The sequence below is a fragment of the Polyodon spathula genome, chromosome 8 (genome assembly GCF_017654505.1).
Source record: "Polyodon spathula isolate WHYD16114869_AA chromosome 8, ASM1765450v1, whole genome shotgun sequence".
Classification (NCBI taxonomy): Eukaryota; Metazoa; Chordata; class Actinopteri; order Acipenseriformes; family Polyodontidae; genus Polyodon; species Polyodon spathula.
In genome coordinates this window covers 48,893,436-48,916,665 of record NC_054541.1, presented here as the reverse complement: position 1 = coordinate 48,916,665, position 23,230 = coordinate 48,893,436, and the positions used below count along the sequence as shown (strand labels likewise).

At 40.2% G+C, this 23,230-nt stretch overlaps 1 protein-coding gene across 5 annotated transcripts in view; it reads right to left on the bottom strand.

The window, feature by feature from the left end:
• The window catches only part of LOC121320100 (zinc finger protein AEBP2-like), a 63,587-nt gene that overhangs the window by 8,873 nt on the left and 31,484 nt on the right, over positions 1–23,230 (bottom strand). For 2 of the 5 annotated variants that reach the window (XM_041258316.1, XM_041258318.1), the window contains 2 exons: positions 19,599–19,712; positions 15,260–16,489 (listed from right to left, as the gene is read on the bottom strand). In XM_041258316.1, coding sequence (XP_041114250.1) covers positions 16,456–16,489; positions 19,599–19,712 — 148 coding nt within the window. In that variant the 3' untranslated portion in view covers positions 15,260–16,455. Of the gene's footprint in view, positions 1–15,257; positions 18,393–19,598; positions 19,713–23,230 lie in introns of those variants that run through there. The other 3 variants (XM_041258314.1, XM_041258315.1, XM_041258317.1) reach the window with 2 other exon arrangements.

Below are 23,230 nucleotides of genomic sequence, written 5' to 3'. Positions count from 1 at the left end.
CACAGAACATGTCAATCTGCAGCTACAGTCAAGTGCAGCTCATCTTTTATTTACAGTCGCACTGAATTAAACATTGGCTGTTCCACTGTACTGCTGAGAAGTGATCTGAGATCCACGTGGCCTGCAAGTGACTCACATGCAGCCCAGTTCTGCGAGCGGCTGCTACACATTGACTCCGCTTTCCTTTTACTTTACAAAAACAGTAACATTCTAATAGAATTTGGATTATCTTAAACCTGATAAAAGGTCAGATTTGAGATATATATATATATATATAATATATATATAATATATATTATATATATATATATATATATATATATATATATATATATATATATATATATATATATATATATATATATATGCGTCTCCAGAAACATGTATAATGTTTTTTGTACATATTACAAACCCATATACATTTCTGGGTCATATTAGATAACATAATTGTAAATAACATAAAAGTACAGTCATGTCTATTTCATGATCTTTCATGCTCTCTGTGTGTGTGTGTGTGTGTGTGTGTGTGTGTGTATATATATATATATATATATATATATATATATATATATATATATATATATATATATATATATATACAGTATGTTTATTTTTTATATAGCACCTTTACAAGATAGGAGAGTAGGGTGTGTGAACTATGCATCAGCTGCAGATTCATTTACAACAACGTCTCACCCCAAAGATGCAGCACAATGAGGTTAAGTAACTTTCACACCAGCGCTGTTCAAACATTAAAATATCATGAACCAAAGAACAGTATGTAAAATCAATCTTAATCCTGGCCTTTAATAGTAACCTAAGCATAATATTAGCATCAGTTGAACAACAGTTCTGCAATATATTTTTTCTTGTCTTCTAAATTGCTAGCTTACTTTGTTCAATTATAGAATTTATTAAACAAGGATCCCCTGAACGCTTGGGCAGGGCAGGTTTGTACAAAGTCCTTCATATCTGAACAGTGTAATTAGTACAGTTTATATGGTCCAACCACTTAACTTCGGGCAGAGTCCGCAGGGCACGCACATGGCACACCTTCACACAAAGCTGGTATAGCTGCTTTTTCTCAATAGAGTGTGCAGAATAATTCTGCAGTGTGTCAGTACTGCACCATCTCCCCTCTGGTGTGTCAGTACTACACCATCTCCCCTTCAGTGTGTCAATACTGCACCATCTCCCTTCCAGTGTGTCAATACTGCACCATCTCCCCTCCAGTGTGTCAATACTGCACCATCTCCCCTTCAGTGTGTCAATACTGCACCATCTCCCTTCCAGTGTGTCAATACTGCACCATCTCCCCTCCAGTGTGTCAATACTGCACCATCTCCCCTTCAGTGTGTCAATACTGCACCATCTCCCCTCCAGTGTGTCAATACTGCACCATCTCCCCTCCAGTGTGTCAATACTAATGGCTCATTATTTAAGAAAACCACAATAGCTTTACTCATTTGTGAAGCTGATTTAATATTATTATAAACAACTGCCAATAAACATTCCTCTACTGTTACTAAATTTTTGGGGACGCATTTAAAACCACGCCTTCTCCACCCACAATATTCCACTCACACAACATTTTCTCCTTACTCCATCCAACCCATCTCATAAACCAACAGTCCTTCATGAGAGAGAGAGACAGAGAGAGAGCGAGACAGAGACAGAGACAGAGAGAGAGAGAGAGAGAGAGAGAGAGAGAGAGAGACAGAGACAGAGACAGAGAGAGAGAGAGAGAGAGAGAGAGAGAGAGAGAGAGAGAGTAGGTGCAGCTGGAAGTTATATTGTCACATGAACTGAATGGAATAAGAAAGGCTTACGGTTCCCCAGACAAGCTCAAAGCAGTTCAAAGCCAGGTAAAGGCAGATTTAGAGAGAAATTATAACAATGCAATATGAAAGCAAAAGAAGCCAGAATGATGGTTGATCAATCTGATGGTCATCGAGGTATAATGCTTATCTCGTAACACCTAGCCAGTGGCATAGTTTAATATGTAAAAGAAAAAAGAGATGAATTTGCCTCTCAGATAAGATAAACCCATCCCCTCCAATCCAAGTATGTGGCTCAGAGTAGCCCTGCTGAGAACGGTGACCCACAAGCCTGTTCCAGAGAAGGGAGGGAGGTCCCTGTTTAAATATAGCATATGAACAAACAATCTACTGCTTCTAAATGTTTTTAGCCAAGCAATCAATTCCTTAGCTTTAGGTTTTCAATCCCATACCTGTTAAATCAGGACCACTGATTTGTATAACTAAAACTACGAACCAATGAATGGCCTAATGAGTCATGGTATACTTTTTGTTGAGCATCTTTTGTAATACACTTTCAGCAACTTCTCAAAGAAAACAACCCACAAGATAAAACATACAGGACAGGTACTGCAGACTCCACTGGCAGAACAGCCTCCATAAGAACCTCATTGGACAGAACAGCTGATGAGCAGAATGTGCTGCTCCTCTATAAGAACCTCATTGTGCAGAACAGCCTATGAGCAGAATGTGCTGCTCCTCTACAAGAACCTCATTGGACAGAACAGCCGATGAGCAGAATGTGCTGCTCCTCTATAAGAACCTCATTGGACAGAACAGCTGATGAGCAGAATGTGCTGCTCCTCTATAAGAACCTCATTGTGCAGAACAGCCTATGAGCAGAATGTGCTGCTCCTCTACAAGAACCTCACTGGACAGAACAGCCGATGAGCAGAATGTGCTGCTCCTCTACAAGAACCTCATTGGACAGAACAGCTGATGAGCAGAATGTGCTGCTCCTCTATAAGAACCTCACTGGACAGAACAGCCAATGAGCAGAATGTGCTGCTCCTCTACAAGAACCTCATTGGACAGAACAGCCTATGAGCAGAATGTGCTGCTCCTCTATAAGAACCTCACTGGACAGAACAGCCAATGAGCAGAATGTGCTGCTCCTCTACAAGAACCTCATTGATGAGCAGGACAGAACAGCCAGATGAGCAGAATGTGCTGCTCCTCTACAAGAACCTCATTGGACAGAACAGCTGATGAGCAGAATGTGCTGCTCCTCTATAAGAACCTCACTGGACAGAACAGCCGATGAGCAGAACGTGCTGCTCCTCCATAAGAACCTCACTGGACAGAACAGCCGATGAGCAGAATGTGCTGCTCCTCTACAAGAACCTCATTGGACAGAACAGCCAATGAGCAGAATGTGCTGCTCCTCTACAAGAACCTCATTGGACAGAACAGCCGATGAGCAGAATGTGCTGCTCCTCTATAAGAACCTCACTGGACAGAACAGCCGATGAGCAGAACGTGCTGCTCCTCCATAAGAACCTCATTGGACAGAACAGCTGATGAGCAGAATGTGCTGCTCCTCCATAAGAACCTCACTGGACAGAACAGCCGATGAGCAGAACGTGCTGCTCCTCTACAAGAACCTCATTGTGCAGAATGTGCTGCTCCTCTACAAGAACCTCTGATGAGCAGAATGTGCTGCTCCTCAGCCAGTGAGCAGAATGTGCTGCTCCTCTACAAGAACCTCATTGGACAGAACAGCTGATGAGCAGAATGTGCTGCTCCTCTACAAGAACCTCATTGGACAGAACAGCTGATGAGCAGAATGTGCTGCTCCTCCATAAGAACCTCATTGGACAGAACAGCTGATGAGCAGAATGTGCTGCTCCTCCATAAGAACCTCATTGGACAGAACAGCCAATGAGCAGAATGTGCTGCTCCTCCATAAGAACCTCATTGGACAGAACAGCCAGTGAGCAGAATGTGCTGCTCCTCTACAAGAACCTCATTGGACAGAACAGCCAGTGAGCAGAATGTGCTGCTCCTCTACAAGAACCTCATTGTGCAGAACAGCCAGTGAGCAGAATGTGCTGCTCCTCCATAAGAACCTCATTGGACAGAACAGCCTATGAGCAGAATGTGCTGCTCCTCTACAAGAACCTCATTGTGCAGAACAGCCTATGAGCAGAATGTGCTGCTCCTCTACAAGAACCTCATTGTGCAGAACAGCCTATGAGCAGAATGTGCTGCTCCCATATAAGAACCTCATTGTGCAGAACAGCCAGTGAGCAGAATGTGCTGCTCCTCTATAAGACAGACTTTAGAAGTGAAACTCTTAGACATGCTTGAGGATCTTCTTATTTAATCTGATATATGTCTCAAATGTTTTTTTTTTTCTAAATCCACTATTGGAGAGATTCTGAAGCATGTCTTTGTTTAAAGTACGTCTCTTATTTCTCCAATAGTGGTTTTAGGGGACAAATTTCAGACATATATCACACTGAATGGAATCCTCAAGCATTCAAAGAGAAGTGAAAGAAACTCAATGATCAACAGAACGCACGCGTCTCACCGAAAGTTTCCATTGAACATTTGCCTTTGGGTCAATAGCTCAGCCAAACAAAATATGAGCACAATTCAAGAAAGATGTACTTTAGTTGCATTCCAAGTCTGTTGCTGACCATGACTTGGCACAATCGTTTGGAAGGAAAAGCAAAATACTAACTGTTGGGTATGAAAATGATGACAGATAAAAGCTGGCATGAGGGGGTTGCAAAGTATTAAGCAGAGGTTAAGCAGAGTAGATTATTCTCCTTAGACAGCATAAGCTAAAGAAAAAAGAGCTCTGTTCATATACACTCTATCGATTAAGGCTCCTGAATCCTGCACTCTGAATAGCAGCATGCAGTGCAGTGGAGAGCTCTGCTCATATACACTATGGCAGGTTTAAAGACTGGCATGGCTCTTGAGCAGCTGATGTGATTGCCATGGATTTTGCAAACAGGAGTTTTGTTTAAGGTCATATGCACGTCCCTTGGCGTTATTCACATGCTGTATGCAGAGGCAGCCTCGATATGGAATGTGGTTTGTACAGCAATATTTACAGATCACTTCATATACTAAGATCTTTTCAAGGAGAGTTTTAAATACTTTCTCAGAGTAAAGTGCAAGAATCCCCTTTTCTGGTAATCAGCCCTGTTTCTCAAACAGTTGTTAAAGTGTATGAGAGCTGAAAACGCTTTTTTCACATGGTCAGACAAAGGATAGCTTGGATAGATGTGTATATGGAGCTTCGGACAGACCAAGATTAGTCCTCAGTGTAACTTGTTTAGTTTTCACATTCCTCCTCCTTCTCTCCTTCACCCATACAACACTTGTTCTCCTCCCTGGATATCACCAACTGAAATCCTACCCTTATTTTTACTAAAGCTATTGGAAGGACCATTATGTTCCAAGAGGCAAGAACAGAATCCAAAAAAACATATTTACTATTGCATTATCATTGCTGATTTCTAGTTACTTTTTAGCCTAAATGTCCCCGACCCCCTCCTTTTCTAACCAGTTTGAAATGCAGTTTGAATGCCAGCACACCATTGCAACACTCCAATACTCAGGAGGACTGAAGATACTGTCTAGCTGATTACTTCTATTAGCGGTCAAACCTAATCAAAGATTACCATGGACATAGGGCTAGCCTGGTTTACCTTCCTCCTGGACTCATTAGGAACTCCAGTTGATTTTCTTCCCTAGCCTGCATGATTCACCCTGCACCTGTACTGATCCTTTCCGAATTGGTTTCTGTACCTTTAATATATGTTTTCTAGCTCCATCTCCTTGGTTGTACTCTGTTAAACATCTCAGAGAACTGGGTAGACATGCCTTGTTAGTATCCAGAGTAACATGGGTCAACAAGCGGGCTAAATAACAGAATCACTGTGACATGTGTTATAGAATGGAACTGTGGAGCTGGGCTATGTATGGTCTAAACCATTTGACTATTAATATACTCTGTGCTTGTACCCACAATCCCTGTCCGGACTCTCTACACTGCCTTCATGTTTGGATTCACTTCAGAGCAGTCTGCCTAGCGTTACACACTGTATGTAGAAGTGCCTTTACCAGGTCCTTCACTAGGGAACCCTGGATCTTGGTTGTGACCCGTGCAATGCTCTTGCCCTGTCTGGAAACGGTGCTCTACTTTGTACAGTAACTTTGTACAATACTACATTAATCATTTTCTTGTTTGTTTTTGTCATGCAAATATGACCTCTTGGGTATGTTTGCCCTAGCATTTGCAAAAGGTAAATTGTTAATTTTAGGTAAATGTTTCATATTTGTATGTTTTACTATCTCCATGTTTGCAATAATTCTCAGTAGTTTTTATTGCATTGTGCGGCTCTTTAGTCTTGGTTACCTTCATGCAGACTTCTAAAATAAAACACAAAAAAGACTGATTGCAAACATAAAAAAGTAAGGGGGTAGAAAAAAATGAAGGACATGACATTTTAAACACATTTTTATATAGTATAGTTCTAAGACAATTCAAGGCAAAAGCTGGTGAGAAATATTGATCTAAAACTTGGAAAATATAAAAAAAGTCTAATGGAAAGAAAATTGGAAAATAACACAATATTAATAGCCACAATGTAAATTAAATCTGTAATATATAAATATGCATGAAAGTGATTCTCACAGCCCTGTTTCCTTTACAGTAATGGAGCTGTGGGAACAGGGGCATTGTGATTGTGTAGAAAGACGTCACAATGCTGGCTGATTAGCTGATCTGGGCTTCCTCTCCTGAGGAATGGATTCCCCCCTTTGGAGGAAAAGTTGGATTCAAGCTACAAGTTGAGTTTGCGCCACAGCAGAAACCTAGACGAGATTGCCCTTGCACCAGAGTGTGCATATATAACCGTCAAACAAATCTGTATTTACTATTTACCCAACTTTCTTTCACTTAGCAGTACACTTTACTGCTAGTGCCTGAGAACAATTTGCACTTTTCATTCCTGAACTTGTTATAACTTTGTACGAAGATTGTTTATGATTCCCCTTTATAGCGTTCCAAGATGATTTGTAACCTGATGTAACTTCAGCAGCTTTGTGATTCACTTACCTTGTATGGTCGCTCACTTAGTTCAGAAAGTTGACAACTGAACCAAACCATATCATATAGAACTATTAATAACAAGTCTTATCAGAGTAATTGTGATGCTCAAAGCCTTGTGTTTGGTTGCTGTAGTTCTGTTATGCCACAAGAGCCTTGCGAGCCGTAAACAACTTGATGTGCATCTGACCAGCTGTTTAGCTGATAACTGGGAAGTTCATCTCCGGGTGGAAATCTCCATTTATTAAGTTATGTTGCTGATGCCTTTATGTGGTTTAGAATCTTAACTGTTGTGTAATTTCATCATTTCAGAAAGATGAATCTGTAGCCTTAACAAGTTGTCTGTCAGGGAAAGCATACATTTACATTGATAGGCAGTGTTTTAATCATCATTAGCCAATTGTGAGCCTTTTCTAGCATTGTGTGTACAGTATGTATGTAAAAGAACACTTTCCTTGACATACACATGCTAGCCTCCAGAATCTTATTTGCCTGACACTGAAATGGAACTGGTAATTGTACAGACTAAGGTCAGCTAGAGATTCTTAAAGGTCTTTTATTCTCTTGGGGAACCGTTCAGTCCTACCACTCTCAGCAAGCAGCTATTTAGGGACAATCGTCAGAATGGAAACAACGGTGCTCAGAGTGAAGGCATTTCCTTAAGCACCACAGCGATACACTGGCAGGGAAAGGCAAGCCAATTACACAACTCATTATTTTGTATTAATGGTGAGCTTCACCATGGAGGACCAGCCTCTTAGGGGGTGAGGAGACAAAGTGGTTCAGCCTCATTCCATATATCAAAACCTTGAGTTCTCTTGATTCCCTCCAAATGAACAGTTTTATCAGGGATGATCACACTGTTTGTTCCATGATCTCTCCTTCTGGTCCAGCAGGAGCCGTCCTCAACTGAGGTACAGCCAAGGCTAGGTGATGGAGGAAATCCGACCCCCAGAGGAACGTCGAGGTGGGGGGAAAAGACTTGCAGAACATTTAGAGAAAGGTGGGCTTGGTCTATATAGTATTGGGTAGCCAATAGGATTAGCTTTGCAGTTTGAGCCTCGCCCCTAGAATTACGGAAATCCTTCAATAAAGCTAAATAATTTTCATTATGATGTCTAATTTGTACCTACACAATCAGGTACTGCACTTTAATGCATTGTCTGGCCCAGGTATTGTTAAGATTTTCTGAATTAATTAAAGGAGTTTGTCAAGGACAGACAATGAATGGCGTGCCTTAATTCAGAGCTCTTCAGGTGGCAACCAGATCAGCCTCCGCTATTAGTGTCATCCAATGATCGTTGTACTAATGTCCCTTTCAGAGGAAATAATCTCTGTGTCCAGAAAACAAAGCATGGGGGCTCTAGTAGGTGCAGACCAACATGAGAAGAGGGTTCTGCTATAGTGTTGCAATCTTTGAGAATTAGTAAAGAAATGTACAGTGAGAGAGAGCAGTAAAACAATATTGAATCATAGGCTATCCTTAGAACATTGGATTGTTGGACTAGAGGGCTGTATATGAAGGATGCACACCACTGAAAAAATGGTTGCCTATTGATTTGTGGCTCACCTTGTCTTCATCCATTCCCATATCCAATCGGTGAAAATTAGTCAGTGGAAATCAATGGGCGTTTGCAAATCATTGTCATTGTGATCCCCAAGCGGTAGAGAGATGGTTCAGAGTGGACACAGCTAACAAAATCATTACAAACGTGCCAGTTGTTGTATACTTTCATTTGTTATACTGTTCTCATGTGCAGTTTTAAAAGAAGCATGTAGCATTTCAATAAGATGATATCCGGTACTATGCTAGGATAGAAGAAAGCTCAGTTTGCACTTCCTTGGTCAATTCACCTGGAAAATGAAATTGTCCCCATGCCTTTCATTACCCAACCAGCTGCTTTGCCTAATGACTGGCGTCCTAGATAACCCTAGCCGATACTTCAAACGCGGCACAGAAACCATGACCAGAGAACACAGGCAGTCTTAAGACAGTGGGTAGGAGACGGTTCTTAACACAGAGAGTGCTGAGGGTATGAGATGGGTTACCAAGCCATGCTGTTGCTTTGGAGTCACTGGGATCCTTAAATATCTTGACAAACTTTTTATATCAATGTGTTATGAATCAAATTACCTCCTCTATTTGTTCATACCTTATCATATGTTCATATGTTTTTTAGAATAGATCCATAGAACAGGTGAATAATGCTGCTGTATTTTGTGCTTGAATCTGGCCCCTATGCATCTTTTTAATACTACGGTTTGCAAAACATGCAAATACAGGCTCTAACATCTCACTTTAATGAAGCATAGTCTGAAATGCATGACTGGTGAATCTCAGATAATGAATGATCTGCATCCAGCGCACCAGCAGAGACCTCAATGTCAGCCCCTGTCTGTGACGCCAGCCTCAGAGTGCATGTGGAAGGGTCTTTGCCACACACATATCCACACAGTGAAGCAGGGAGCCACAACAGAAGCAACACTTTCAGACAGGCAGACGTAATTATAATATGTTTTTATTTGAATCCCTCCATCTTTTCTCGGCCCTCGGAAAAATAAATGAAAGCATATGGAGGTCCAGAGGGCTGGCAGATTAGCTCTATTTGTGTGTCGAAACCCCAACTGGACTGATAAGGCACAGAAGTAGCATCATTGGCACAGAACTGGGTTGCATCGCTAAGGCCTGTGTGTTCAAGGACACATGCTCTCCAGGCTGAAGGCTGTTCCCTGGCTGTCCAGTAAACCATGTTAAAATACTTTGGCTGGTCATTACACCGAAAACTAAAGAGTAACTCCTGAAAGCACCAAAAAAACCTGAATTATCATAAAATTGTCATCAGAACATCATACAAAAAGGTATGGAGACAATAAAAATAACTAAGAAAGTTTGAAAAAACAATTCTCTCTTGCAAATATAAAACCTATTTCCTTTGTGACGTGGGGTGAGCCGGCTTTGAGAGGGCTGGGACAAGAACTGGAGGAAATCCTCTTCTCTGAACAGTCACCTCTCGTTTGTTTGTTTTTTATATAACAAACACACGTCATTTATCAAGAGAATGATTTTGCCACAGTTCCTAATGTCAAAAGCCAACAACAAAGATTCATCCATTAATGTAACTAGGTTACATAAGTAGTGTTCACTTTCAAAAAGCAGAGGGGAAGAGGCTAAGAGAGTGCAGAGAGACAGCCGTGCGGAAGCTGGAGCTGCTAAGGTGGCCCGGCTACTGTGTTCGAGCTGTGGATGGAGCAACACAACTCCATTATAACAGGGCTGCCATTAACAAAATGTAGGCAGCATTGCAGCAATTGCTCAACCACTAGCGTGAACACAAGCGCTCATCCACCTGGGCTCAGGGAGTTTCAATGCTGGGCTTGTAACCACGACCACTTGCCATCCCCAAGGATTCTCTGCAAGGTGTGTTGCAAGCCAGCATATATACAAGTGCGTGTCTTATGCTGATATCAGTATAATTAACCAGCCGCTAGGAGAAGATCCATAACAACTTGAACGGAATATCAGATCACTTGCACCACTACGGTCATGAAACACTCATTCCATAAAGAATGTACGCCTGACATGCTCATTGGACAGACAATATTATTGCTGTGGCTACAGAAAAATAACCCCAGAATCCAACTGCGAAGCCACTTCCAGCACAAGAACTCAGTGAAATACTCAGAGAGCAACATGTTTAAATAATTAAAGAGTTCTGCTATTCCAAGATGGAATGAATCCAAATATCTTTTCGAAGAGCAGCTGCATTAATATTAACACCTGCCAGAATGCATGGGTCAAAACCTGAGAGTACCCGGAAGCAAACAAACAGACGAGAGTGCGGTGACCACTTAGCAGAATGACTGACTGCCCCTGGATTGATTTATTACCAAATCACCAAGGATCTTGCATTCTCAAATAATCCACTACAGAGCTTGCCAGATATGAATCACAGGGAAACAATGGACCCTATTGTCCACAGCACTGTAATGACAGAGCACGCCTTATAACATTTTAAAGGTGCACTTTCTGTCCTTTCAAATTAGCAGCTTAAAAATGACCTTTAACCCTTTACTGCCCAGGGTATGTTCCCATACTAATGTAATGCCTATGTCCTCAGAGTCAAATCTACTGGACATTGGGTAGCAGTGAATCTGTTGAATCAGTGTTAAGCTGCTTTCACCTGAATTCAAGAGCTGCTCTTCAGGTCTAGTTGCCTGCCATAGACCAGCCACAGTGGTGTACTGCAAGAACAATAAAAGCAAACCTGACCCAAAGTGGCAGATCACTGTTAAGGTACTTTGGCCAAATTAGCCAATGCCAATCTTACATTTATTTGACAGGCAACTAGAACTGGAGTAGCTTTTGAGCTCAGGGGAAAGCCTCTCAACACAGACTTATAAAATATGTATATATTACAAAAAAAAACATTAGAGTATTTTAGTAATTGCAATGGAACAGGACATAATAATAATGATACTAATAATAATAATATAATTTGAAGCTACTTAAAGGGCACATTCACTGTCTTCACAAAAAGTGATCATTTTAACAATTACCTAAATATCAACAATCTCATGGGAACCTTTTGGCAATAATAAGCAATGTGTTAAACATGTAAAGTGGATACAACTTCGATCAGTAGCACCATATGCCAGGTTGGTGACCAAGTGAACCTGTCCAGAAATATTTTAAAATGTACAAAACCTGTTTGTGGAATTAATTTGTATTTCAAAACAATTGGTTCAAATAGATGCTTACACAGAAAACACTTAGAAAAGTCATATATCTCCAGTGGAGTTTGGTCTCAACACATTTTTTTTATCTATTGTATTTAATTTAATAGAACTGTGGATCAAGAGTAAAATCTCCTATAATGTCTATTTAAAAGCAGCTGCCTTTAAATCCAGATTCTGTCCCCCTTTCTCCTTCTCTCACTGGCATTAGTTATAAGCTGCTTCATGGCATGCTCACAAATCTGTTCAGCAAATGGCTTCCATATGCACAGGACTCTGGAAGTCAAATAAACAGAGCTGTGAATGAAAACAGGATATTTTAAACACAGCATTCCAGCTGGAGAATGTTCTGAACAGAACACACACACACTCACACGTGGTCTCCGAATGTTCTGAACAGAACACACACACACACTCACACGTGGTCTCCGAATGTTCTGAACAGAACACACACACACACTCACACGTGGTTTCCGAATGTTCTGAACAGAACACACACACACACACTCTCACATGTGGTCTTATAATGCTATGATGCTCAACCGGGATGCATTGTTAAAAGTTATTTTATTGCAACCCTGACAAGGTGCTGGACCAGACAGCAGTGATGACCCTCAGTGTGTGTGTGTGTGTTATATATTACAGCCCTCCAGAACTCGTTTCAATCCCAACCTCGTACAGACGAATCGATTTTTGAAGTTTATTTTTGTTTTTTCCACTGCCTCCCAGGCACAGCTCCATGCTATCTGTCTGAGTTGATTACTCTGAACTGTAAATGTCTGCATCAGCGTCTTTGTATTGCATGGTAATCTGGAGAGGATGAGACCAGGACATTTACAATGTTTCCATCCAGCAAGAATTCCCACATGAAACCTTTAAGTTTCCAGCACAATCATAGTGTCTGCTTGCCCCAGGACTTGGATTTTTCAATTACAAGTGAATTTTGAAGCAGTAAACACTTTTGTTTTCACCACACTTATGCAATACAGTATTTGTTTTGGATACACAGTGTATGCATAGGGACCTAAGTGTCATTATCACCTAATAATCTCATAGTACCTAAAAGGTTAAAAAGGAAAATGTGTATACAATTGTGAGTTTATCGGATGATAGCCAAGTCCAATCTGAAACGTCTATAGGAGGCTTGAGGTTATCGTGTTCACCACGTAAAACATCACATGGACAGAAGGGGAGGGTGGACATGATCAGAACATAAAGGTCACATTTTTTGAATGACTTCCCTAAACATGACAACTACTGTAGGCAGTATTGGTGAGCACTGAGTGATGTCAGTGAATATGCACCTAAAATATTATAAATAAAATGTAGACACCAAACCACATTTTATTTTACAACATTCAGTGGCTGATTGTCTGCAGGAACAGAAGTCCATCATTTTGTCCTGTAATTCATCAATGCTCCAGTTCTTTCTTTTTAGTGTACTCACTCTGTGGTGTGCTCATTATGAATCACCCTTTATGAACTCCCAAGGAGCGTGCCCCAAGTGGCAGGAGTCCTGGGGTGGCTGCTGCTGGCATATGGGCGCAGTGAGCGTGCCACGATTAAACATTGAAGGTGGTCAGGACTGACGAGTGTCACACTGTGTGCTGACCTACAAGGCTGTTTAGGCTTCACAAAAGACAACTGGCAAGGAGTTACAAGAATGGGAGGGGCGACTGTGTCAAAGGACTTCAGCTCATGTAACCCTTACTTCCCTACACACCTGTATTACGTTGCTTGAATAAGGTACACGGAATATTCTGTATAATAAATGAGATGGCAATTGGAACTGAATATTTAAATCGTGGAATGCTTTGTGTTGTGCATGTAAAATGAAAGCACTCTGTTCAAGGTAATTTATTCTTCAGAAGCTGAAACAGTAGTTTGGGGAGAATCACTAACTTTCCCAGGAATATACATGGAGATCTGTGTTGCTGCTGTCACTCGCTCACTCTACCTGTTGTGTCTGACAAGCTCACAGACACTCCCCCCTTTTATCAGGCTATCAAGCCTGCACTGTATTTACTTACATGTATATGGAGACCCTGGTGTATATATAAAATACTTAATTTGCGTTTATACTGAAAAAGTCCACCCACAATCGACTACATACTTTCAAGGAAACCTTGCTTGAATATTTTCTAAAATACAACAGGTCTAACAAAGTCAATCAGCTGGTTTGATGCAGAAACAGTAGATTCACATATATATTTAACTGAAAACAAAATCGCAGCTCTCTGTCACTGCAAAGAGAAAACCTGAACTGAAAGAGACACCAGTGCTGTGCACCAGTATTGTTATACACATGGCTTGCCTGACTGGCTGTTGCAATATTCAGTAGTCACTCAGCAACTCCATGTCAGCATTCATAGAGGATTTGCTTGTAAGGCAGCATCCTTCTTAATGTCATCGTCTTCTTTGTGTGAGGAATAGGTCGGCTTATTGCACTTTTAGTCCACTGTAGTTTTCCTTTTATTCACAGCAGACATGCAGTAATGGCCCATTAAACAGTGCGTTGATGCTCTTTAGATGGCAGATAAAACAGCAACCCAACAATTACATGCGTGCTGCTGTGACGTGAGCGGCTCTAGGAAAATGGTGCTGTGACGTCCTCAGGATATCAGCAATGGGCTACATTTGACAGCAGTTAACAGGTAAATAAGCAGGTCATTGACGTGTGTGGATGCAGGGACGGGAAGACGCAAAGAGATGGAAAAACATCACAGAAATTCTGAGAATGCTTATTTTTAATCAGAAATTCTGGGATTAATTTCTTCTCAAAAGATGTTACCTAAAGCAGTATATTGCGCTTGCCTGCTTAAATCATTACAGAAGCAGTCACCTTGCCATTCAGCACTCAGGGGTGACCTGCAACCCTCTTGAAAATCCACCCAAAAATTGAATCTGCCAATTAACAGAATAGATCTCAAGAGCCCTATTTTGAAGCAAGTGCAAATCAAATTTTTCCAAGAGGAATAAGTAGTTTCTTCCAAGGCCTATACCAGATATTTAATTGCAGTCACGACAAGTTACTGAATAAATAAATAAATAATGTTTAAGTGGCTTGATATCCTAAAAGCAGTTCTTAACCAGTGCTGGCTTCTGTTACAAAAGACTAGATATGGATATCAAACAATTGTATAAACCAGAAAAAAAATGAAGTGAAGGTTGGGGAGGAGGTAAACTGAAAAGCACAGCACAGGCTGCAGAGAGAAGCAGGTTTAAGTTCACCAGGTCTCAATTATACTGGTAGCTGCCACTGACTGAAGGCTGGCCTGAAAGGGGCAGTTCAATGCCTAGTCCAAATTGCGCTCGACTTTTGGAGAGGGTTGCAAATCACATTTTTGAACCTGTCAATCACACGATCATCTTTGCAGGTGCACTTCTAGTTTCTTGCCTGAAACTTTGCACAGCTTTCCATTCCAAAGCCTGCTGCAATTGTATGTACAGTTATTACATTATCACTTCAGTTATGTAAAGGTTTATTGAACTCGCCATGACAATTCTCAAGGAGGCGTTTATTCCTCGTAAACAAGAATCTGTTTGTAAATTTGGCAGTCACTTCAGACAAATATGGATGATGGAAATGTTTGAGGTTTACACAAGTTTTCCCCAGGGACGTTGACAAAAAAGATAATCAAATGCACACAGCGTTTTCCATTTCAATGTTTTATTACAAAAACATAGCTGACAACCAAAGCTACAGAATTAAGAGGCTGAGAATGATCAAGTGCTCAAGAATAAAACTGATTTGACCTTCTTTTGTTACAAACTAAGCAATGCATTACAGATTTGCAGATTTTCACATGCTGTAGGCAGACTAAATCCAGCGCAGCACTCAACAGATCCAAGCAGGAGCAGCTGGAGCACACAATCCACTAAATCAGGTCACTACATATTGTATTGTTAGCAAGAAAGGTGCTTCTGTTTTCAAAAGTTACTGTCATAAACTATAGAATTTCATTATCCTTCAACATTATCCCTACCATATTATGTACAATTCAAATGTCATGCTTCTAGGAGAAAAACAAACAAACAAAAAAAAAAAAAAAACATGGTATAAAAATATATTACAAAATCTGCAAAAGTATTTACAGGCACTATTTCTACACGCAACATTGTGTCGTCTATTAGACTAACTGTTACATGGTAAATTTACCCCCCAACCCTCAAAAAAAAATCTACAAACAAGCAAATTACATTTACATAAGAGACATCATATACAGAAATGTGCTGCATACTTTAGGTTCAATAGGGTTCTGAATACATTAAGTCTTTTACACCCCCCCCCCTCCCCCCACACCTCCTAATCCAGACAAGCACACAATGACAAGACAGCTTCCTCTTGTTCTGAATACTGTCTGCAAATGCAAAGACACTCGTCTTATTTTCAGTGCCTGCAGTTCACTCACACACTTCTTACTGACCTCAGCAGGGACATGTAGGTTAACCAGGAATCAGAAATGTTGTGAAATGTTTTCAATTTGCTCGCGAAATTTTTCAAAGATTTTTATTTTATGCCGCATGATTTGCTTTTTAAAGTTGACTATTTTTTACCCCCAGCAAATACATTTAATTCTACATCTATAATGTATGTACACTGGTACACTATAAACCTGCTGTACAAAAAAGAACAAATGTTTTTCATAGTCCGAGTCACCGTGACAGCTCGGTTTCATATCTATCAGATGTAGTCAGAAAAAGATCTACCTTCCGGTAAAGAACAAATATTACATCGAATACATTGGGATTGAAAGTGGCTTTAAAATGTGTAAAATCGTTTTACTTCAATTTCAGTTAATGTTGGGGAGCGTTGCGCTTGCAGAGCGCAGTGGCTTACCTCCGCTTCAGCCTCTTCTGTGGCAATGTTCTGCAGAGAAACAACAAACACTCTCTGTAAAAGGACAAGGCTAGAAGGAGACACATATACTTATTTGGTTGTTTGGCAGATAGCAGGAGAGGCTTGATATGTTTGGTATGTCGGTTTTCTTGAACCCGAACATGAGTGTGCAAATACAGGACGTACAGCGGACACTGCTACAGAAGAGACAGAGAAGCACCACTGCCAGTACAGATGTATTCACAGGTACAGAACGGAGTCCTTTCAACTGAAATGTAAAGCTAGAACCAGCACTGGCTAAACACTGCGAATTCAGGCTAGTTTAGAAAAAAAACAAATTGACCGTTTCACGTTGCCAGTATAGATTTTTGAGCAGCCTTTCATAACATTTCTGATCCAAAATATCACCAGTCCTTACAGACCAGAATCCAACCATCATATTACAAAACTTTTGCAATTGCTATATATGTACATAATCTGCTTCCATGTGTGCATGTTTATTTATAGGAATCGTATTGCTGTTACTATTATTGAAGAACTTGGAAAGCTACTGCACATTAACACATATATGATACACAAACAAGAACAAATACAAAACAATTAAAATAAATTCTAAAAAAAGAAAGCAAAATGTAACTATGCCACTAGCAAACCGTCTGCAACACAGCAGCCTTGTGTGTGAACTGCAAGTGGATCTTGTGATACAAGACCTTACACATTCATTTTTTTACAACATCAATGCAGTGGCTGTACAACAGACTTTACACATTTGGAACCTAGAATTTCCTTTAACATTCTGCATTTAAAAAGGGCTGGAATCCATCACAGCAGAATCTAATGTAACCCCAACATCTATGTAATAAAGAGTATAGACCACCAGCACACAGACACTTTTCCAGTTTAACAAACACATCACCTTGCAACCAAGTGCTTCCTTAGTAAGTACTATACTAAAGTCAGCAAATGGGAAAAGTTCCAGTTAGCTGAGCAATTTGCTTCTCGCCGATTCATTGATATGTGAGCTCTTTGCTAGGAGCCAGGTGTAAAGTTAATTATTGTTTTAGTCTGATCATTGGCCAATGCAGGGTTTCTTCACCTGAAATACTTTAACTATCAGGTAAAGAAAAAAAAAAAAACTCAAATAAAAGAAAGTGCAGCACAACAGGATTAACAGAGCTGTAAGAGTCATGATAGGACAGGACTCCCTACAGCAAGTGCATGGGGCTTTAAACCAACCCTGCGACTTTATGACATCGCCTTTTACTAGAGAGCATTCACTGATCTACTAACACATGGGGCAAGACTATGAAAAAGATTATCAAAGCAAGTAACACGAGTCTATTCAAACTAACAGTTCCCGTGCTTTGCTTTTCTAACAGCAGGAGGTGACTTTGTAACAGGTTGGCACTCTCAAGAACTAGCTTTTTAAATTTCTAGCACCGTTTTGCATGGATAGCTTCTTTTCATGTTTACAACAAGGTAGTGCTTAGTGGGTCTTCATTTTAGTTTTTTTTAACAAATAAAAATAAGCACTTTTTTTTTTAAAACATGATTTTATGCAGGAAAACAAAGAAAAACTTTCCATTTCAGGAAAATACTAGTTATTTACACATTGCCTGCACCAAAAAAATAAAAATAAAATAAAAAAAATTTGAATATGCCAAAATAAAAGTTTAGTTTAGAGGCAAAGTCAAACAGACTTTAGTTTAGGTCTCTTATTTTCTCCCAAGTTCAAAAAGCCAGCGCCCTGCAGCAGCTGGTTAACGAGAAAACATTCCAGGTGATAAAAGGCTTAATTGAAACTGTTTGCTTAGCCCTGCTGGTAGCTTTCATCCATTGACGTCACAGAATAGCTAGACTGCTGACTCTAGCAATGACCTAATGCCGCTGGCTGGAAACCATCTAACTGATGGCAATCAATCAATGGGAAGCACTGTGGAGAGAAAACAAAAATTCGGGTTCAATATCAGCAGCATTATGTACTGTGTTCTGACCAGGGGCTTTAATTCACAGTGGAGCAGAGCAGCAGCTTTCTGACTGAAGAGGGAGTGAGCAGAAGAGAAAATCCACAGACTCACTGAGGCTATCCCTCTCTCATGCGCTGTAACAAACTAAAATCTGTTCTGTTTAAATAAATACACAACAAATACAAATTATACAGTGTAGTTATGCACTACTTCATACAGTACTGCATTAAAATGTTTTTAAGGAAGAGTAAGAAAAAAAAAGTAAAAAATGATTGGTCTCAATAAAACTCCTATTTTTTGCTTACACTCCAACTAATGTGACTGAGTAAGAGAGTGAGTCATCTAGTGGAAAAGGGCTGGTCAAGACAAGCATCACCCCCAACAGAATAGAACAATACACAGATATGGTACTGTGGCACACATTCAGAATCTTACACAGTACACTTCTAAACATTTATCAAGATTTTACTGCCAAGGTTACCATGATAAATATAAACAAAACCTTTATTTCTTGACTTAGTCATTTGGATCTCAACAATTAAGAAAAAAATACTCAAATAAATAAATAAATAAATAAAATGTTTTCATCAACGGTAAAAATAAAACAAAATACATTAGTTTAAAACTCAACTTTGGGGCATATACTCTCAAAACCTATTTAAAGACACCATCCTGTTTCCACCCCTTTCCTTTTGTTCCTTATACAGATTTGTAGAGATTTGCTTTGAGGCCTAAAAAATACCAGATGGCCAAATCTTAATGATTGTGTAAGAGTTAGTAACGACAATCACAAGGCCCTGGAATCAAAAAATCTCAGAAGGCTCCAAACGTTAGCATTTTACAGCAGCGTTTACATTAGGAAAAAATACCTGGCTCCTGAAATCCACCCCATTTATCTTTACCAAGTAAAATATTAATGCAGCTATACCAGTAGGAAGTCACTATGTACCATTGTATTTGTTTTATTCTTGTAAAATCAGTCAAAAAAGACATCTAGGAGCAGTAATACTGGAAGAATGGTTTTGACATGTTAGGGTATAAATCCTTTCAGAATATATACAAAAAAAACAAAGTTATTGGCCACCCAATTAGTCTGCTAAACCCAGATATTTTCAGTCACTACGCTAAAACAAAACCATGTTTTCATTTAATTGTATGGGAATGTGTCCTACCTGTAAATATTAGGATCTAATAGCACAGCAGTGTCTTGTGGTAGCTTTGACAAGTGTACAACCTTGGTCTTTAGCTGAGGCCGGTCGTTTTCATTTACCCACACATCTGGCAAGCTGAAAAAGGAAAGGCAAGCGAAAGGTTAGAGGAGTCGGTTTCATTAGATTCCTACACTGAAGAAACTAGCAGGTAGAATTCTTAACAACCAAATCCTGTGCAGTATAGGATTGTGACTCCAGACATGTATCCAGGGTGCTGTGCAGTATAGGATTGTGACTCCAGGCGTGTATCCAGGGAGCTGTGCAGTATAGGATTGTGACTCCAGGCGTGTATCCAGGGTGCTGTGCAGTATAGGATTGTGACTCCAGGCGTGTATCCAGGGTGCTGTGCAGTATAGGATTGTGACTCCAGGCGTGTATCCAGGGAGCTGTGCAGTATAGGATTGTGACTCCAGGCGTGTATCCAGGGAGCTGTGCAGTATAGGATTGTGACTCCAGGCGTGTATCCAGGGTGCTGTGCAGTATAGGATTGTGACTCCAGGCGTGTATCCAGGGAGCTGTGCAGTATAGGATTGTGACTCCAGGCGTGTATCCAGGGAGCTGTGCAGTATAGGATTGTGACTCCAGGCGTGTATCCAGGGTGCTGTGCAGTATAGGATTGTGACTCCAGGCGTGTATCCAGGGAGCTGTGCAGTATAGGATTGTGACTCCAGGCGTGTATCCAGGGAGCTGTGCAGTATAGGATTGTGACTCCAGGCGTGTATCCAGGGTGCTGTGCAGTATAGGATTGTGACTCCAGGCGTGCATCCAGGGAGCTGTGCAGTATAGGATTGTGACTCCAGGCGTGCATCCAGGGAGCTGTGCAGTATAGGATTGTGACTCCAGGCGTGCATCCAGGGTGCTGTGCAGTATAGGATTGTGACTCCAGGCGTGCATCCAGGGAGCTGTGCAGTATAGGATTGTGACTCCAGGCGTGCATCCAGGGAGCTGTGCAGTATAGGATTGTGACTCCAGGCGTGCATCCAGGGAGCTGTGCAGTATAAGATTGTGACTCCAGGCATGTATCCAGGGTGCTGTGCAGTATAGGATTGTGACTCCAGGCGTGTATCCACAGTGCTGTGCAGTATAGGATTGTGACTCCAGTCGTGTATCCAGGGTGGACTGTGACTCTATAGGATAGGATACTATAGGATAGGACTGTGACTCCTGGCGTATATATCCAGGGTGGCTGACTCAATCAATGTAATTTATGTATGTGTCTCCAGCCCCTGGAAACAAAACACCCAACAAGGGAAATCTGCTGCCTTACATTACTCACACTTTATTAAAATATCGACAAATGACACTTTAAATAATAACTTTATGGTCAACTTATATCACTTTTGGTATAATTCTGTAAGTGCTGCATTCAATTCTGTGCAAGGGCTAACGACCCAAGACAAGTCCTATTAATGCTAGCATCACGAGAATATAGCGCAAAGTCATTATTTACACTAAACATCACTTCGTCATGCTTGACTGCAAGAATGACGTACTGTTGAAGCACCCTTTCACCTGCCAGGTCTCCACACATGTAAAGAGGACTATCGACGCACATTCTTCACAGGCATGCTTTACCGGGGCAGCTGCTTGGTCAATGAATCATCAACTCGCAGCCAGACAACAATGCCTACACAATCTGCACAAATGATCTGCATGGGAAGGAGAAACCGTGTCGTCGTGTGGGGTTTAATCCTGGCAGACGGTGCTTTTAGACAATTTACAATTCAATTACATATACCTGTGCAAATGTGTGCCTATTAGTTTGAACATAAATGTTGAATATATCTTTCTTATAGTTAATGAAAATGTAAAATGATTCCAGAGTATTTTGCAACACGCCTATTTCAACCTTCCTTTGTCCAAATACACCTGGGGGGGCAAATGAACAAGTTTGCTGGTTGCATGTTCACAAACTCAGCCAAGAAAGCAAAGATTAAGCGAATGAAATGTACTTGTTTTATACTCCTATTGTTAATGAAGACCATTACTTCACACGGCCTAAATAAAAAACATATGTGCCTAGTGAACTCCCTGGCATTAGAGAACAGCTGCATATCGATTTAAGGTTATACATTAAAATCTGAAATACAGAATAAAAGGTTGTTAGAACAGAAAGTCCTCAATCCAACAATATCTGATGTTTCGGCTCCTAATTGTTTCCACATGTTTAACAATACAATGTAGATACAATCTGTAACCAAAAGTGCTGAATAAGGAAAGTTTGAAAGTGACAAACAGAATGCACTCCAGTGCAAAGTTAGCACCAACTGTTTAAAAGAAAGACAAACTTTTAAACAGTTACAGTATCCAGCATGTTGTATTAAGAGCACCTTCTGCTTTTAACTTTAAATAATAATAATAATATTAATAATAATAGTGTTTGTGCTTGGTGAACAGAACATTGTGCTGTAACCTGGAAATCATATCGTCAAGAAAAAAATCGTTTTTATTTGACCCCGGAGGGTCCCAATCATATATATATATATATATATATATATATATATATATTATATATATATATATATATATATATATATATATATATATATATAAGCTGCGTCGCTGACAGCGTGAAATAGGAAGGGATTAAACCAGCCAAATGTTTCTAGCTGTCATGTTTTATGACTACAACATTCCCACTGTGCTGAGAATGTGGCTACATCATACTGACCCACCCCCCATCCCAAAAAGAAGAAATACTAACAACTAACACTAACAATACTAACAGAATTACCCTTTCATTTTCTGTGTAGATGCTCATGACCCCAATTTTGCACTTTTTTTTTTTTTTTTTTTTTTTTTTTTTTTTAAACGATGCTATCTTGATTGATCTACAAATGGTAAGCTAACATTCTACTATACATGCAGCTCCAGTGAGCAACCTGCACACATGTAGAAAACCAGCTTGCTAACCCTGAGAGCGTGGCAATGTGCACAGCTTGCAGTCTGAAAGCATGGATTGTAAACGGCCGTCACTTCCACTGTCAATCACTGGTGCTAAATGAAGTAGAACAAACTGGCAATCCAAAGGCTACTTACTCAAAGGAATTCAAAGTTGAAATGATTGAACTGATCAAAGAGAACTGCTAACAGTCCTCCATTGGTTTGCATGCATTCTCTGTATTTATGTAGTTATAATGTAGTTGCAGTGCCAATTTTATACATTTTCAGCTCTGAAGCTTTTAATACTAAGTTGTTTTTTCTTCTTTTAAATAGAATATACAGTACTCATTCAGCCAGCTAAACAACACCGATACATAGCAAACTATAAAACTTAGAAACTTATTTGTTATTTTTGCACAAAACAAATGGGGGGGGGGGGGTTAATCTGCTTCAATGTTTGCAGCTTAATCAAAAACATTTAATTACCTACTGATCCACTGTATTCTGTACAGATAATTTAAATCTTCACTAAATGTATTTCTTTAAGGTATGCCAATGTTCAGAATGGGAAGTGCAGTAGCTTTCATTTTCAATCAAACCTTTTAAGATGAACATGCTTTCTTTAGAACTGATTAATACCAATTTAGGTCACAGATATTCAACTGTGTGGCATTTTCATCTTTCCCCCCCCCCCCCCCCCCCCCTCTATT